Consider the following 16,951-nt stretch of genomic DNA (forward strand, 5'->3'; position numbering starts at 1 on the left):
AGGCACAGAAAGAGTGAATGACTTGCTCAAGAGTGGGTGAGTAGCATAGGCAGGTATATGACCAAGATTTTCTAACTCCTGGTCCTGTGCTTTAACCACTAGTTAGTTATAATTAGTTACAATTAGTAATCTGACAGAAGTAGGATGTTCTTACCTCAGAAATCAATAGTGCGTTACAGTAAATGATACTAGCATGGCAGGTATAGTTTGATTGGGCAGGCTGCTGTTTGCATCACTGCCAGAGCTCTGTATCCCAGTGATTATAATGCAGTCACTTAATCGTATTCGGTGGAACAAAAACTAACAAGTTTATTAAATGAGGTTAATTTGCTTAATCAGTGTTGAGAAGCTCTATCCATTTGGTTGTTGCAATAGGAATTATTAGCTACTTGGAGCTGCGCAGCTGTACCTTGATGTAAATTCAAGTTTCTGTTTAAAAAAAAAAAGCTTCAGTCACTCAGCCTCTGTAATAACTGTGCAATAAGGATCTGTACAAATGATGGTTTATATATTGATAGAGGCTTATGAGAGGAATTGAATGCTTTGCAAAATTCAACCTGTACATCATCTGTTTTGACATTCTACTAAGAACGGCTGACATGATTTACTACTGTGTGCATTAACTTAAAAATGATATCTGGGTTTCCAGGTAGAATAAGTAAAGATAAGCACAAGTTGTCTATTTATTTATGAGACATTGTTTGCCCATTGTAGGCACTACTGGAATTTAAATAGATAATAAATAAAATATACATGATTAATATTCAATATTTGACTTTAAAACTGTGATGTGAAAAGTAAATCACAAGTTAACAGGTGTTCATTGGCTTGCATTTTTAAACATTTTTCCAACCTAACTGCATTTATTTTCTTCCCTCTCCAGATGCAGCAATTGTTCCATGAAAATTATGAACACAACCGGAAGGGTTACATCCAAGATCTTCACAACAGTAAAATACACACAGCTATAACACTTCATCCAAATAAAAGGCCAGCCTACCAATACAGACTCCACAATTACATACTGAGCCGCAAAATTTCAGAACTACGCTATCGCACCATCCAGCTCCATAGAGAAAGTGCCCTAATGAGCAAGCTCAGTAACAGTGAAATAAATAAGGAAGATCAGCAGCTGGGAATGATGCCATCTTTCAATCGCTTCCAGCCCCGTGAAAGGAATGAAGTAATTGAATGGGAATTCCTGACAGGGAAGCTCCTTTACTCTGTGGCTGAGAATCAACCACCCAGACAAAGCATTAATGGCATTCTGCGGGCAGCATTGGATGACACAGTGATGCAAGTAATGGAAATGATAAATGAGAACTCTAAATCTAGAGGAAGGCTTATTGATTTCAAGGAAATACAATATGGCTACCGTAGGGTTGATCCTATGCATGGAGTGGAGTACATCCTGGATTTACTACTTTTGTACAAAAGACACAAAGGAAGAAAACTTACAGTTCCAGTGAGACGTCATGCTTACCTTCAGCAATTGTTTAGCAAGCCTTTTTTCAAAGAGGCAGAGGAACTGGATGTAAGAAGCCTTGTGGAGAATATTAACAGTGATACTCAGTCTTTCTCTTTTCTTTCAAATTCTTTAAAGATTTTTTCATCATTTCAAGGCACCAAAGAAATAGGAGGACATAGTGACAAGAAAATACATATTCTTGTCCCTCTCACAGGAAGATATGACATTTTCTTAAGATTTATGGAGAATTTTGAAAAGACTTGTGTTATTCCCAGGCAGAATGTAAAGCTGGCAGTAATTCTGTTCAGCTCTGATTCTGGCCAAGATTCCAGCAAACACAGAGAGTTAATTAAAGAATATCATAATAAGTATCCGAAGGCAGATATGACCCTAATTCCTATGACAGGAGAGTTTTCCAGAGGTTTAGGTCTTGAAATGGCCTCATCTCAATTTGACAATGACACTTTGCTGCTATTCTGTGATGTTGACCTGATATTCACACCAGACTTTCTCCAACGATGTAGAGATAATACTATTCAAGGACAGCAGGTTTATTATCCCATCATCTTTAGTCAATATGATCCAAAAGTAATATATGGAGGCAACCCTCCAGGTGACAATAACTTTGTTTTCACAAAGAAAACTGGATTTTGGCGAGACTATGGATTTGGAATCACTTGTATTTACAAAAGTGATCTACTGAGTGCTGGTGGATTTGATACCTCAATTCAAGGCTGGGGACTTGAGGATGTAGACCTCTTTACTAAAGTAATAACTTCTGGGCTGAAGGCTTTTAGAAGTCAAGAAGTAGGAGTTGTACATGTTTTTCATCCAGTTCAGTGTGACCCCAATTTAGACCCTAAACAATATAAAATGTGCTTGGGGTCCAAAGCAAGTACATTTGCATCTACCATGCAGCTGGCTGAACTCTGGCTAGAAAAACATTTAGGTGTCAGGTACAATCGAACTCTCTCCTGACATTCCAGCTCATTCTGCCTTTTTGGGGGAGTTTACCTCATTGTTGTTCTTTTTATTTTATTTTCATATTCTTAAACTCCTCTTTGTCTTCCAAAGGGTGTATGTTGACCTCAAAAAAGATGAGACTGCTGTACACTAATATTTCCAATTCCTACTGAACTGGTTAGATGTGTTACTTTCCTATGCCCTTTATTCAAAATTGATTGAACTCATGGCAGTCAAATGATCACACGGAACACATCCATCATGAGAGATTACATCAAAGGAGGAATGTTCTCTTTGGGCTTTAGGATGCAATATCAGTCTTTGTTGTGTTTGTCAAACTTAATGTGATACAAATATTTACTGGTGAAGGTACCACAAAAGTGCTTTATGCTTCCTCTGGGGAAGGAACTCTGTAACATAAACTTGAGTTTTATAATTTATACAAGGACTTATATATATATATAAACACTACTTTTCTTCATCTTAAGAATTTTTTAAGTAAATGAATAACTATGATTGTACCTTTATTTTTTAAAAAAAGAAAAACTGAGGAGTGTCTTTCCAAATGCAACTGGTACTGGCTACCAAGGTCCTTAAAAGTCTTATTGTAATAATGAGCTCCTCATTATTGTCTGCTCTGTGCGAATGAACTTTATTTTCTCAAGGGAAAATGATTTAATCAAATATTCATGTACATTTTAGAAGCTTTGTGAAACAATGTCCTTCATTTGCTGGCAAGAAGAAACTATGACAGAACATGATTATTTATAATAAAGTATAGACAAACCGTATTCTTTTTCAAAACATAGAATAAGTTGCTGTGTCTCTTTTTAAAATAAGTCTCTAATATATAAATGATTTTCTTTTACATTCCTTTCATAAAGCTGCACTTGATACAAAGGGTGACAAAAGGTTAATTAAAATAGCCTTTTTTACATTTGTGCATTAATATTGGTATTCAGAAACCAACCATTGTAAAATTTCAAAAATTGTAAAAAATAATTATTATTTAAGTATGAAAATTTACTACTGCTGGTCAAAAAGTTCCTTGCCAATATATTTATGCTAGTGAAGGTTATAGGACTGTGTTAAGATTTATCTTTCCGGACAGCCTGAAATTGTCATATTATGGATCTGTGGAGTATTGAAAATGAAACCAACATAAGAACAAATAAATATAAAGTCAATTTTTATACTTAGGTTTTTTGTATAGGGAAAATATGTAATCATTTTAAACATTGTTCATGTTTTCTCTTCGGGTGGTGCTTTCTTGCACAAATTTTCTTTTTTATCTTTCTTTTTGACACACATTTAGAATATTTTACTCAGAGTCTTTGGTAACAACTTGCAAAGCATACACAAGAAACCATCAGATTTTAGCCAAGCTTGAGTTAATATGTTGGATGTATATTATAACTAATGTAGTTGACTTCAAACTATATTGCAAGAAGAGCTGGGCAAATGATGCAAATAAAAATCCCTCAAGTATTTGTTCATATGTTTATGCAAACTTGTTTTTAATATGTTCAGTTCCTTTGTATTCTCTTTCCAAGTGACTGATATTTATTGTACAGACATGCAGGGAAATTTTCTAGAGGCCTGAAGACCTGTTGGCTACCCAAGACTACTGCAACAGTGACAGATTAAGTACAGATCCCACAGATCCCTCCTAGTTGGCAGAAGACCCAATAGAATTCAAATCTAGAAATTAATCCTTGCAAGGAGAAGGCAGCACCAGTGGAGAAGAGTGGGGACACAGGATTTGGGCCGGGAACTGGCCGCAGTTACCCTCTGATGTCTCTTGTTTCAATTTAACATACTATCATGGTAAACACTAGGAGGCATGATCTTTGAGACACCCCAGAATTCATAGTCCAGTAGTATGTTTAATTCAAAGTTCAAACACAAGAAGTAGCAATAGGCAAAGGGCACCCCAGGCACTGTGACAGGTGAGCTCATTAAAAAAATCACAACATGAAGTGATGGCAGTGGTACTTCCAACCCCCTTTATTTCAAGTGAGAGAAGACTATTGCCATCGCCCTTCATCTTTGTGAAGAAGGAGGTGGTGCTGGTGGAGGTGGGTAGATAGAGCATGAGTTACAATTGCCCAGACCACCTTGGGAGGACTCCTCTTCTCTCCTTTTCCTGCAGGCCAGTCCAATGCTGCTGACACAAATGGTTGGGGAAAGTAAATCTCATAGTTACATGTGAAAATATTTATGGAACCCAAAATTTAAATTTGCATAACTATTTATGTCTAAAGTGCTTGCACTCTTGCTCAATTAGGGAACCAAGAACAGGCAACATGATTAATCTGACCACACACAACTAACCAAGACAGTTCAGATAGCAAATATCAGAAAATGAATACTCACTGGTAAATGTCTGTGATCTGGTCATAGCCCTGGAAGAGCTACCAACATTTTTGATCTGCTTGTGTGTATTCCAGTTCTAATTACACTGGATAGCTTATTGGCCATCAGCTCAAATTAAAAATAGAGACCAAAACATTCATTTTAGTGGCAGTGCTGTACAGAGGGCTTGCTGGTTTGAGTCCTAAGTGATATGTCAGTACTTACTATTACAGATATTTATTTAGTGCATGACTTATTCATTTGTTTACATGATGAATTACTTTTGTTACAAACCTGATTATAAATGTTCGTTATAAAATACTGCATTGTTTTTGGAATAACTGTCCTGAGATCACTAGAACTTGCATTAGTTTGTTTAAGATATAATGCCCCTTTTAATAAGATCATAATAAAAAAAATACTGAGACAAAAATGTTAGTGATGTTATGCATGTGTAGATAAGGGTAGGAGTGTCCACTGTTTGTTTGCTCTTGTCCCATTTTAATAATAATTTAACTGTAAGATGAAATCTCTAGTATGTGTATGCACTATCCCTTTGCATACGTGTAGTCAATGGATAAATAATAAAATAGACTGTAATCTCACAGTCTCTTGGAGATTGAAATAGGAGAGTTACTTTAATTTTCTGATTACTGACAAATGGGTTGTGCCTATTGGAACTTCTACCTTTGGGACACTGCTCTGCTCAGAAAAATCAGAAAATTAAAAATAAGTAACATATTTGTTTTTCTCCCAATGCAATGTGTTTTTCACAGCAGTTAAGTTAATACATTTAAATCTTCTAGATAAAGGATCCCTCTGGGGCAACTTCACTGTCCCCTAGACTGCATAGAATACACTTGAGGAGCAACAGGACATGGTGGGAAATGTCTACGCTTCAGTCCAGCAGAGTATGAGAGACATTGTTAATAGGGACCTTAATGAGCCCATGTGCAGGTGAGAGTTACAGTGCTCCAGCTAAAATATTGACGCAGAGCTGCCAATGGCTGTAATGATTTTAATATATGTTATGTGACTGCACTACAAATCTTTGCTATTTAGATAGAACATTTCTGTACAGCATGTTATGATCATTTTTCCACAATGAAGTAACTGGGTCATTTTAACCTTTTGGGTTTTCTTCAAAAATAATAAAAGTGATTAGTTAACGTACGGATTAGTCACATGGAGAATTTCACTTTAGATGACAAAGATATCTTTAAGATATGGTAAGAAGGCAGCTGCAGTCTGTTGCTTTTACTTTCCTGCATCAGTTGAAATGATTAAAAAAACATGGCTGAGAATTAGTGAATTTCTGTCTAGTGAAATGTTTGTCTGAGCTCTGTTTTTAAAAGGAAAAAACAAATATCCCTAAGGCTTCCCAAAGTTAACAAAACAAACAAGCAAACAAAAGAGGTTGTATGAGAAATACACGCAAATTTAGTTTTAGTAGTGGTAATAGTTAGGGTGCTGAAATCAATATTTACTACTATTGAATAACAGAAAAAAGCTGCTTTTACTTTAAGTAAAACCGAAAGTTAAATAACAATCTATTCGTATTCTTTTATTCCTTCCTAATTTTTTGCTTTTTTTCATTTTACTCCATCTGCATTTATTCACTTGACTAATGATCTAGGTTTCCATGCTTCACCCTTGCTTTCCCACTTCACTTTTTCTTTGGTTGTTCCCTTTTCAGTAGATGTTGCCACAGCATTTGAACGTTTTTGAAACAGTGTGATATTTCCTGTATGGTTTTATGATGTCACTGCTATATAAAAATACTGAGCTAGAGCACTTTGCTGAATGAGTTTCCAGCTCTGTTACAAACAGTTTCCATTTGCTTGTCACTTTAGTTTAAAAGTATCTTGCATGTTATTACTTCATCCCTTCCTCTCTTCTCCTTCAGCTTGGAATCCCACCAAGATGAGAAGTCCTTAAACCTAGGAAATTGAATAATGTTTGAGGGGTTCCTTGGTTCCCATTTTGGCAGTAAAATGGCATAGCTGAAATTCAAGAACTGGATTTATAATTTCTAAGTCTAAATGTAGAAGTCTATATATTAAGGTGTGTGAACTAGATGATAAATGAGGATATTGATAATATAGGCATCATGGAAAGTTGGTGGAATGAGGATAATCAATGGGATGCAGTAATACCAGGTACAAAATAGATAGGAATGACCAAATAGATTGTGCTGGGTGGGGGAGTGTCACTATATGTGAAAGATAGTATAGAGTCAAATAAAGTAAAAATCTTAAATGAATCAAACTGTACCATAGAACCTCTACTGATAGAAATTTCATACTTGAACAATAAAAGTATAACAGTAAAAATATACTACTGACCACCTGACCAGTTACTCTGAAATGCTCAGGGAGATTAGAGAGGCTACACAGGCAGAAAACATAATAATAACAGGGGATTTCATGTATCCTCATATTGACTGGGCATATATCACCTCAGTAAGGGTTGCAGAGATAAAATTTATAAATACATTAAATGACTGCTTCTTGGAGCATCTTGTCCTGGAACACACAGAGGGAGAGGCAATTCTTGATTTAGTCCTAAGTGCAGCACAGGACCTCATCCAAAAGGAATAGTCCTAAGTGGAGCACAGGACCTGATCCAAGCTGAACCACTTGGTAATAGCAATCATAATGTAATTGAATTTAACATCCTTGTAGGAGAAAAATGCAAAACAAAGCCACCCCAGTGGTATTTAACTTTGAAAGAAAAATGAGGAAGCTAGTTAAACCGAAATTAAAAGGAACAGTCACAAGGGTGAAATGCCTGCAAACTGCATGGAGACTATTTAGTAACACCTTAACAGAGGCTCTAAGTAAATGTATCCCCCAAATAAAACAAAAACAAAGATCACAAAATACTCCACCATGGCTAAATAGGAGAGTAAAAGAGGTGGTTAGAGGCAAAAAGTCATCCTTTAAAAATTTGAAGTCAAATCCTAGTGATACAAATAGAAAGGAGCATCAACTCTGTCAAGTCGAGTGTAAAAGTATAAGAAGGCAGGTCAAAAAATAGTTTGAAGACCAACTAGCTAAGGACACAAAAACTAATAGCAAAAAATGTTTAAGTACATCAGAAGCAGGAAGTCTGCCAAACAATCAATGGGACCAATGGACTATCGAGGTGCTAAAGAAGTACTCAAGGAAGACATTTCAGAGAAGTTAAATTAATTCTTTGCCTTGATCTTCACTGCAGAGCACATGAGGGAGATTCCTACACCTGAGCCATTCTTTTTCGGTCACAGATCTGAGGAACTCTCTCAGACTGAGATATCAATACAGGAGGTTTTGGGACAAATTGATAAATTAAACAGTAATAATTCACTGGGACCAGATGATAGTCACTGAGGAGTTCTGAAGGAACTCAAGTATGAAATTGCAGAATGACTAAGTGTGGTATGTAAATTGTTGATTAAATCAGCCTCTGTACTAGATGACTGGAGGGTAGCTAATATAACACCTATTTTTACAAAAGGCTACAGAAACAATCCTGACAATTACAGGCCAGTAAGCCTAACTTCTGTACCAGGCAAATTGGTGGAAACTATCATATAAAACAAAATTATCAGACACATAGATGAACAATATTTTGGAGAAGAGTCAACACAGCTTTTGTAAAGAGAAATCATGCTTCACCAATCTACTAGAATTCTTTGAGGTGTCAAAAAATATGTAGACAAGGGAGATCCAGTTGATACACTGTACTTGGTCTTTCAGAAAGCCCTTGACAATGTCTCTCACCAAAGGCTCTTAAGCAAAGTAAGCAGTCATGGGATGAGAGATATCCTCATAGTCTATTCATGAATCGGTAACTGGTTAAAAGATAGGAAACAAAGAATAGAAATAAATGGTCAGTTTTCACAATGGAGAGAGGTAAATATTGGGGACCCCCACGGATCTGTACTGGGACTAGTACTGTTCAACATATTCAAAACTGATCTGGAAAAAGGCGTGAACAGTGAGATGGCAAAATTTGCACAATAAAAAATTATTCAAGATAATTAAGTCCAAAGCTGACAGCAATGAGTTACAAAGGGATTTCACTAGACCGGGTGACAAAATGGCAGATGAAATTCAGTGTTGATGAATGTAAAGTAATGCATATTGGAAAACATAATCCTAAGTATACATACAAAATTATGGGGTCTAAATTAGCTGTTACCTCTCAAGAAAAAGATCTTGTTGTCATCAAGGATAGTTCTCTGAAAACATCCTCTTGATGTGCAGTGGCAGTCAAAAAAGCTAACAGAATGTTAGGAACCATTAGGAAAGGGATAGATTATAAAACAGAAAATATCATAAAGTCACTAAATAAATCCATGGTATGCCCATACCTTAAATATTGTGTGCAGTTCTGGTCTCCCAATCTCAGAAAAAATCTACAGAAGAACTTCTGAGTTATGTACACCAGAGTTACAAACCAACCAGTCAACCACACCCCTCATTTGGAACCTGAGAAATAAACAAAAAAAGGGCAAATACAGTACAGTACTACGTTAAATGTAAACTACAAAAAAAAAGGGAATTAAAAAAAACATTGACAAGGTAAAGGAACTTTCTGTGCTTGTTTCATTTAAATTAAGATGGTTAAAAGCAGCATTTTTCTTCTGCATAGTAAAGATTCAAAGCTGTATTAAGTCAATGGTCAGTTGCAAACTTTTGTAAGAACAACCATAACATTTTTTCAGCGTTATGGGCATTTCAGAGTTATGGACTCCCAAGGTGTTCATAACTCTGAGGTCCTACTATATTAGCATTTGAAAAAGTACAGAGAAGGGAAACAAAAGTGATTAGGGGCATGGAACAGCTTCCATATGAGGAAAGATTAAAAAGACTGGGACTTTTCATCTTAGAAAAGAGACTACTAAGGGGGATATAATAGAAGACTATAAAACCATGAATGGTATGGAGAAGGTAGATAGGGAAGTGTTATTTACCCCTTAACGTAATACAAGAACTAGGGATCACCTGACAAAATTAATAACCAGCCAGTTTAAAACAAATAAAAGAAAATATTTCTTCACAAAACATACTGTCAACTCTTTGCCAAGGGATGTTGTGAAGGCCAAAAGTATAACTGTGTTAAAAAGAAAGAATTAGATACAGGGAAACCCCACTATAACGCGCCCCGTGATAATGTGAATTCGGATATAGCGCGATCATAAGGTGGCTCCCGCCGCCCCAAGCGCGCAAAACAAAAAGGAATGTGCCTTTCCCACTGCCTCTTCCCCCATACCTCCGCTTCTCCTTTTGGCGAGAAGAGCCATTCTCCTCCCCAGCTGCTCCTCACTCTTCCTCTGCCCCTTGCACATCTCCCCTGCTCGCTGGAAACAAACAAACAAACAAAAAAGCGGCCGGAGCGCCGCCGAAGCACCAAAAAAAAAAAAACGGCCAGAGTGCTGCCGAAGCAACAAACAAACAAACAAAAAAACCCGCCAAAGCACAAAACAAAACAAACCAACAAACAAACAAAAAAAGCGGCCGGAGCGCCGCCAAAGAAAAACAAAAAAATCAAAAAAGGAACGTGCCTTCCCCACTGCCTCTTCCCCCTTACCCCTGCTTCTCCTTTTGGCGGGAAGAGCCATTCTCCTCCCCAGCTGCTCCTCACTCTTCCTCAGCCCCTTGCACATCTCCCCTGCTCTCTGCCCAAGAGAAATTGACCGGCTTGAAACTGACTGGCTTTAAATGGTAAACTTTTCGTAACCCTGCTATACCGCGACCCCGCATTTATCGCGATCGAATTTTTTGGACCCCAATCATCACGTTATAGCAGGGTTTCACTGTATATTCATGGAGGATAGGTCCATCAATGCCTATTAGCCAACATGGTCAGGGATGTAATCCCAGTCTCCTGCTATCCCTAAACTTCTGATTGCCAGTGTGCCCTGTTCTATTAATTCCCCCCGAAGCATCTAGCACTGGCCACGGTCAGAAACAGGATACTGGGCTAGATGGACCATTGGTCTGATTCAGTATGGCTCTTCTTATGTTATCTCTGTGGTATGTTCATTGATCATTGATCATTAAAAACATCACAGAGCACATACATGGTCAAGATTATACAAATTATATTTGTACATAGTGGTACAATCATTTGTATAGGTACTTAATGCCTCATTACCTAATTTTGCGCGCTCTCTCTCTCTCTCTAGATAGATAACAACATAAAGGCTCAGTGCTACTTCAGTGTTTGGTCAGCTTTAGTCAAAAGCTTAACTAAACAGGTGGAGTCTGAATTGCATTGGGCAGTTTGCCAGGTTTTGGTTCTGTTGCCATGCCAATGGAAGTAGGTTCCAGAAATGAGGGCCCTCCATTGCAAACACTTTTCCTGCAGTACAGCGGAGTTCATCTCCAGAAACCAGCAGTGAGACCAACCTGGTGGGAGAATCATTGGACTACTTAAGATCTGGCCCAACTTATATTGCTGGCCATACTCTGTGGTTTTTCTTTGGTGTGAAATACTTTCTTATGGTGGGATCACCAGTTCTTCATTAACTCAGGACTGATCTCACTCATGTTTTTTAGGAATATAATTTGTATTTCACAAACCACAATGTATATTGTAAACCACTGCACTTGAGGATATCACTAAACTCTGCTAATGTCAATGGCTTTGTTTATTTGGTTTTATATGGTTACATCCCACACCATCACATGGTTACATCCCACACCATCACAAATTGTATATTTTTCACACGTTCATTCAGATGCTGCCTATATACCTAGAAAAAAGGTGTACTGACTGGAATGTTTTGAAGACACTCATAGGTGGACTTTGACAGATATCTCTAGGGAGAGGGCTCCCATAGGATTATGGCTCAGAACCAAGAAGACCATGTTCAGTTCACGTCGAACCCAGGAGCAGCGCCAGGGTTTTTGGCGCCCTAGGTGGGGGTCCTTCCGCGCTCCCGGTCGTTGTCGGCAATTCTGCAGTGGGGGGGTTCTTCCACGCTTCCGGTCTTCGGGGCACTTCAGCGGCGGGTCCCGGAGCGAGTGAAGGACCCGCCACAGAATTGCCGCCGAAGACCCGGAGCGTGGAAGGACCCCCACACCACCGAATTGCCGCCAAGGGCGGCAAAATGCCACTCCCCCAAATCCTGGCACCCTAGGCGACCGCCTAAGTCGCCTAAATGGAAGCGCCGGCCCTGGTCGAACCTCAGAATGGAGAGCAAGGACAATCCTACCAACCTCAGCTGCCTTGGACAGATATAAAAAGAGAAACACGAATGAATACATATTCTTCTATTTTATAAGATGGAGAAATCTAATGGCTTTATAGTACTGATGTTTATGTTTCTGCCATTCAATATGGGCACAAGGACTATATTCAAAATAGAAAGTTACCAGCATTATGATCAGTAAGAAAGGGATCTGATATTATAGTAAAAGGAGCAATTAAGATTGGCATGAGTCTTGTTAATTCAAGGGTGGGGTTTTTTTGTAGCTTTTCAATGATAGTGTAAAGTGAACTAATGATGTGAGGTAAGAGCATGGGAGGAAAGTAGCAGAAAGCTGGCTGAAATAAATGAGTTTTAGGAGGGATTTCCAGGAACAGCATGAGGTTGCCTACAGGAGAAGGAAGACTATTACTTGCATATAGCATACAGAATCACTTCCTCTATGAGCCAATATTTTAAAAGTTAGGTATGCATACATATTTGCATATGCTTAAGCTATGCATGCAAATACTCTGTATTTGTATGGGCCTATGTCCAGTCCCCTCTGGATACTGTTGTGTGCAATTATGTGTGTCTAACTTAGAAAATCAGCACCTTACTGATTAGCTCGGAATGTGGAGGAAAGAATGATGGAAAACTATTTTGACTGCAGCTCTTTGGATGTCATGAAGAAAAGGATGGGAAAGTGATGGCTGGAGGGCAAGTGGTTGTGGTAATCAATGTGGTAGATAACTGGGGCATGGACTAGTGTCAGCAAGGATGTAGAGAATCTAAGGGGCCAGAAGGGGTGAAGCAGAGAAGATTAATTATGGAAATTCTGCAGAGGAAGAAATAGAAGAAATGGGCAAGTGGGAAGAAAAGTAGGGCTGAGGAAGAGGAGCCCATGTTGTGAACCTGAGTGATGGCAAGGATGACGATGACAGCTGATGGTGATGACTTTGTTCAGAAGAGAATTGAATGTGTGAGAGCCCAACTTTAAAATATAACTTAGTTTCACTCTTTTTTCTGCAAACTTTTTACCCTGTCTCTCTGCAGTAACTTAGCAAGCATAGCTGTGTGGTTGAAATGAAGTTTGCTTGCCAATGTTTTCTTACTCAGCACATTGATTCAGTTACTTTGCTTGATGAGAAATCCAGAGTACATATGAGTTATTACTGTGAATATTTTCCATTATTAAAATTGAGCCTTTATAAAGTAATTGGTACCAAATGGAAGAGATGCAGCACAACAATGAGACATATATCACACCTGTGCCTGTAGGTCAAGGGATTCATGAAAATATAGATGTCTTTAATGAGACAAGTTATAGAAATATAAAAAGGTGCCTTTGGTAGAAATGAATTAATAAAGCTGTTTTAATGTGTTAGAATTTCTGTTCCTATGGTTAGGTTAATGTCAGTATTTCCACTTTAAATACTGTTGTTTATGGGAAGTATGTAGTAAATAGCAGATTAAGGGTGGATTCATGGATCCAGGCCCCAGGATGGGAAGGTCCCAAAAGCCACCAAACTTTGGATCAGCATATACATAGAAGGAGGCCCACTGTATGAGAAACATGGGGCCAGGAAGAGGAAGGTCTTAGGCACAAGAGCTTGCAGACCACTATATAGATGACTCTGGGTTCTGACAATTTTTCTGCCTCCTAATAGTTCAGTGTGTCACCATGAAGCAAGATCTGAGATTGCGTGAGGAAATGCTGTATTCAAACAGGAGGAGGAAAACAAAATGGGAGATGTGCAGCAAGCTCAGCAAGGAAACTACTGCATCTGCCAGGATTTAGATGCAGCATCTCTCTCTCCCCCCAACTCCACCCTACCCCCAAAAAATCTTGTTGAGGATGTGTGGTATCCCAACACTAGGAGGGCATGTATGGGAAGAAGAAAAGGAGGAAGGAAAAGCACTAAGGGAAGGGCAAGCTCTGAATATATATGAATTGAGGGCAGAGGAGTGGGGGAATGGCAGAGAGAGAGAGACCCACACCCAGAGTGAGGATTTGGACCAACAAGGGCAAAAGGGCAGCACTGTGTCTGTGTCTGACTGAAAGACAGTTGTTAGTGATAGGTAGGAGATTGGGGTCAGTGAAGTGAGAGATTTGAGAATGGTGTAGAACTAGACAGGATAGAATAAAGGAAAGGAGGGAAAGAAAAACACAGAAAAAAACAGCAGAAGGTGAAGAGGTAAAGGAGAAATTAAACTGAAAAACAGGCACTGGAAAGGGTGGAGAGAAAAAAATAACACAAAATTGAAGGAAGGAAATTGAGGTAAACTGACAGAAAACCAAAGAAACAGAGGGACATTTAGTAAATGAATTTAAAGAGCAGCTGAAACCAAGAAGAGGGTCAGAGTACTGCCTTAATTATTATTATTAAGCAGAGAGTACAGTATTGTATTGCTGTCCCCCATCAGTATACAATGGTGAACATTAAGGATCGAATGCTAGGCTGAAGTTAGAATCTCCCTGTTTTTGTTGATTTGTGTCAGATCCTTAAATTTCTCCAATCATTTGTATACTAATAGACTCCATGGAAAAGACTCAGTGGGGTTCTGTATGGTATATTATCTGGACTATGTTAAAAAAACCTTACATTCGAGAACAAGAGAGAGCTGTCTTTAAAACTAAAAGTGGGCACTCAGTAGGAGAGACATACCAGAGCTAATGTTACATTGTGTCCTTTGAGCCACATATTTCCTTTTGGGTGAGAGATTATCACATTCCTTAAATACAAACAGAAAGAAAGCTGGCACTTTTCAATAAGCTTCTGCTTTGTCCCACTTTCCTTTGTTGTCCCACCTTCAAAAATAAAGCTATAGGTCCACTTAAGTACTGGATGGGGTTGACAAATTTATTAAGGACAGTGAAATAAAATGTATCTTTTTATTGTATGCAGTGTTGTTGTAGCTGTGTTGGTCCCAGGATATTAGAGACACAAGGTGGGTAAGGTAGTAGCTTCCCTTGGTGAGACAGACAAACTTTTGAGCTTATACTTTTATTGAAGACGAGCTCTGTGTAAGCTTAAGAGCTTGTCTCTCACCAACAGAAATAGGTCCAATAAAATATATTATCTCACCTACCTTGTCTCTTTTTTTAGTATTATTATCGGAAGAAATCTGATTTTGGTTCAAATCTTGCTGTAAATGTTCCCATTTAATACAGTATTATATATTCCAGATAAAATTATTTGTCAACATGCTAGTAGCTAATTTATAAAACCATGATAAGATAGATGCTTTTATGATGTCACCACCTTGTAAAATTGCTGAACTAGAGCATTCTGCTGAATGAGTTCCCAGCTCCATTGCAAACAGTTTCCATTTGCCTGTCACTTTACTTTAAACTACACTGAATGTTATTACTTCATCCCTTACTGTCCTGGCAGCTTATAGATTCATAGACTTTAAGGTCAGAAGGGACCATTATGATCATCTAGTCTGACCTCCTGCACAACGCAGGCCACAGAATCTCACCCACCCACTCCTGTAACAAACCCCTAACCTATGCCTGAGTTATTGAAGTCCTCAAATCATGGTTTAAAGACCTCAAGGTGCAGAGAATCCTCCAGCAAGTGACCCGTGCCCCACTCTGCAGAGGAAGGCGAAAAACCTCCATGGCTTCTGCCAATCTGCCCTGGAGGAAAATTCCTTCCCGACCCCAAATATGGCGATCAGTTAAACCCTGAGCATGTGGGCAAGACTCACCAGCCAGCACCCAGGAAAGAATTCTCTGTAGTAACTCAGATCCCACCCCATCTAACATCCCATTACAGACCATTGGGCATATTTACCTGCTAATAATCAGAGAGCCTAATTTTGGCAATTAATTGATATCCCATCATACCATCCCCTCCATAAACTTAGTCTTGAAGCCAGATATGTCTTTTGCCTCCACTACTCCCCTTGGAAGGCTGTTCCAGAACTTCACGCCTCTAATGGTTAGAAACCTTCATCTAATTTCAAGTCTAAACTTCCTAATGTCCGGTTTATATCCATTTGTTCTTGTGTCCACATTGGTACTAAGCTTAAATAATTCCTCTCCCTCCCTGATATTTATCCCTCTGCTATATTTATAAAGAGCAATCATATCTCCCCTTAGCCTTCTTTTGGTTAGGCTAAACAAGCCAAGCTCTTTGAGTCTCCTTTCATAAGACAGGTTTTCCATTCCTCGGATAATCCTAGTAGCCCTTCTCTGTACCTGTTCCAGTTTGAATTCATCCTTCTTAAACATGGGAGACCAGAACTGCACACAATATTCCAGATGAGGTCTCACCAGTGCCTTGTATAATGGTACTAACACCTCCTTATCTTTACTGGAAATACCTCACCTGATGTATCCCAAGACCGCATTAGCTTTTTTAACAGCCATATCACATTGGCGGCTCATAGTCATCCTGTGATCAACCAATACTCCGAGGTCCTTCTCCTCCTCTGTTACTTCCAACTGGTGTGTCCCCAATTTATAACCAAAATTCTTGTTATTAATCCCTAAATGCATGACCTTGCACTTTTCACTATTAAATTTCATCCTATTACTATTACTCCAGTTTACAAGGTCATCCAGATCTTCCTGTATGATATCCCAGTCCTTCTCTGTATTAGCAATACCTCCCAGCTTTGTGTCATCCGCAAACTTTATTAGCACATTCCCACTTTTTGTGCCAAGATCAGTAATAAAAAGATTAAATAAGATTGGTCCCAAAACCGATCCCTGAGGAACTCCACTAGTAACCTCCTTCCAGCCTGACAGTTCACCTTTCAGTATGACCCGTTGTAGTCTCCCCTTTAACCAGTTCCTTATCCACCTTTCAATTTTCATATTGATCCCCATCTTTTCCAATGTAGCTAATTCCCCATGTGGAACCGTATCAGATGCCTTACTGAAATCGAGGTAAATTAGATCCACTGCATTTCCTTTGTCTTGAGTTCCCAGCTAGAAAAAGGAACACAATTTTTTTCCAGACCTTAAAGTG

At 38.6% G+C, this 16,951-nt stretch overlaps 1 protein-coding gene across 2 annotated transcripts in view; it reads left to right on the top strand.

Moving 5' to 3' along the window:
- The window catches only part of CHSY3 (chondroitin sulfate synthase 3), a 255,390-nt gene extending 252,944 nt beyond the window's left edge, over window positions 1-2,446 (top strand). For both annotated transcript variants that reach the window (XM_065406388.1, XM_065406389.1), the window contains one exon: window positions 884-2,446. In XM_065406388.1, the coding sequence (XP_065262460.1) occupies window positions 884-2,446 (1,563 nt within the window). The remainder of the gene's footprint in view (window positions 1-883) is intronic.
- The last annotated feature ends 14,505 nt before the right edge of the window (window positions 2,447-16,951 follow it).

Source organism: Emys orbicularis, chromosome 6, assembly GCF_028017835.1.
Source record: "Emys orbicularis isolate rEmyOrb1 chromosome 6, rEmyOrb1.hap1, whole genome shotgun sequence".
NCBI lineage: Eukaryota > Metazoa > Chordata > Testudines > Emydidae > Emys > Emys orbicularis.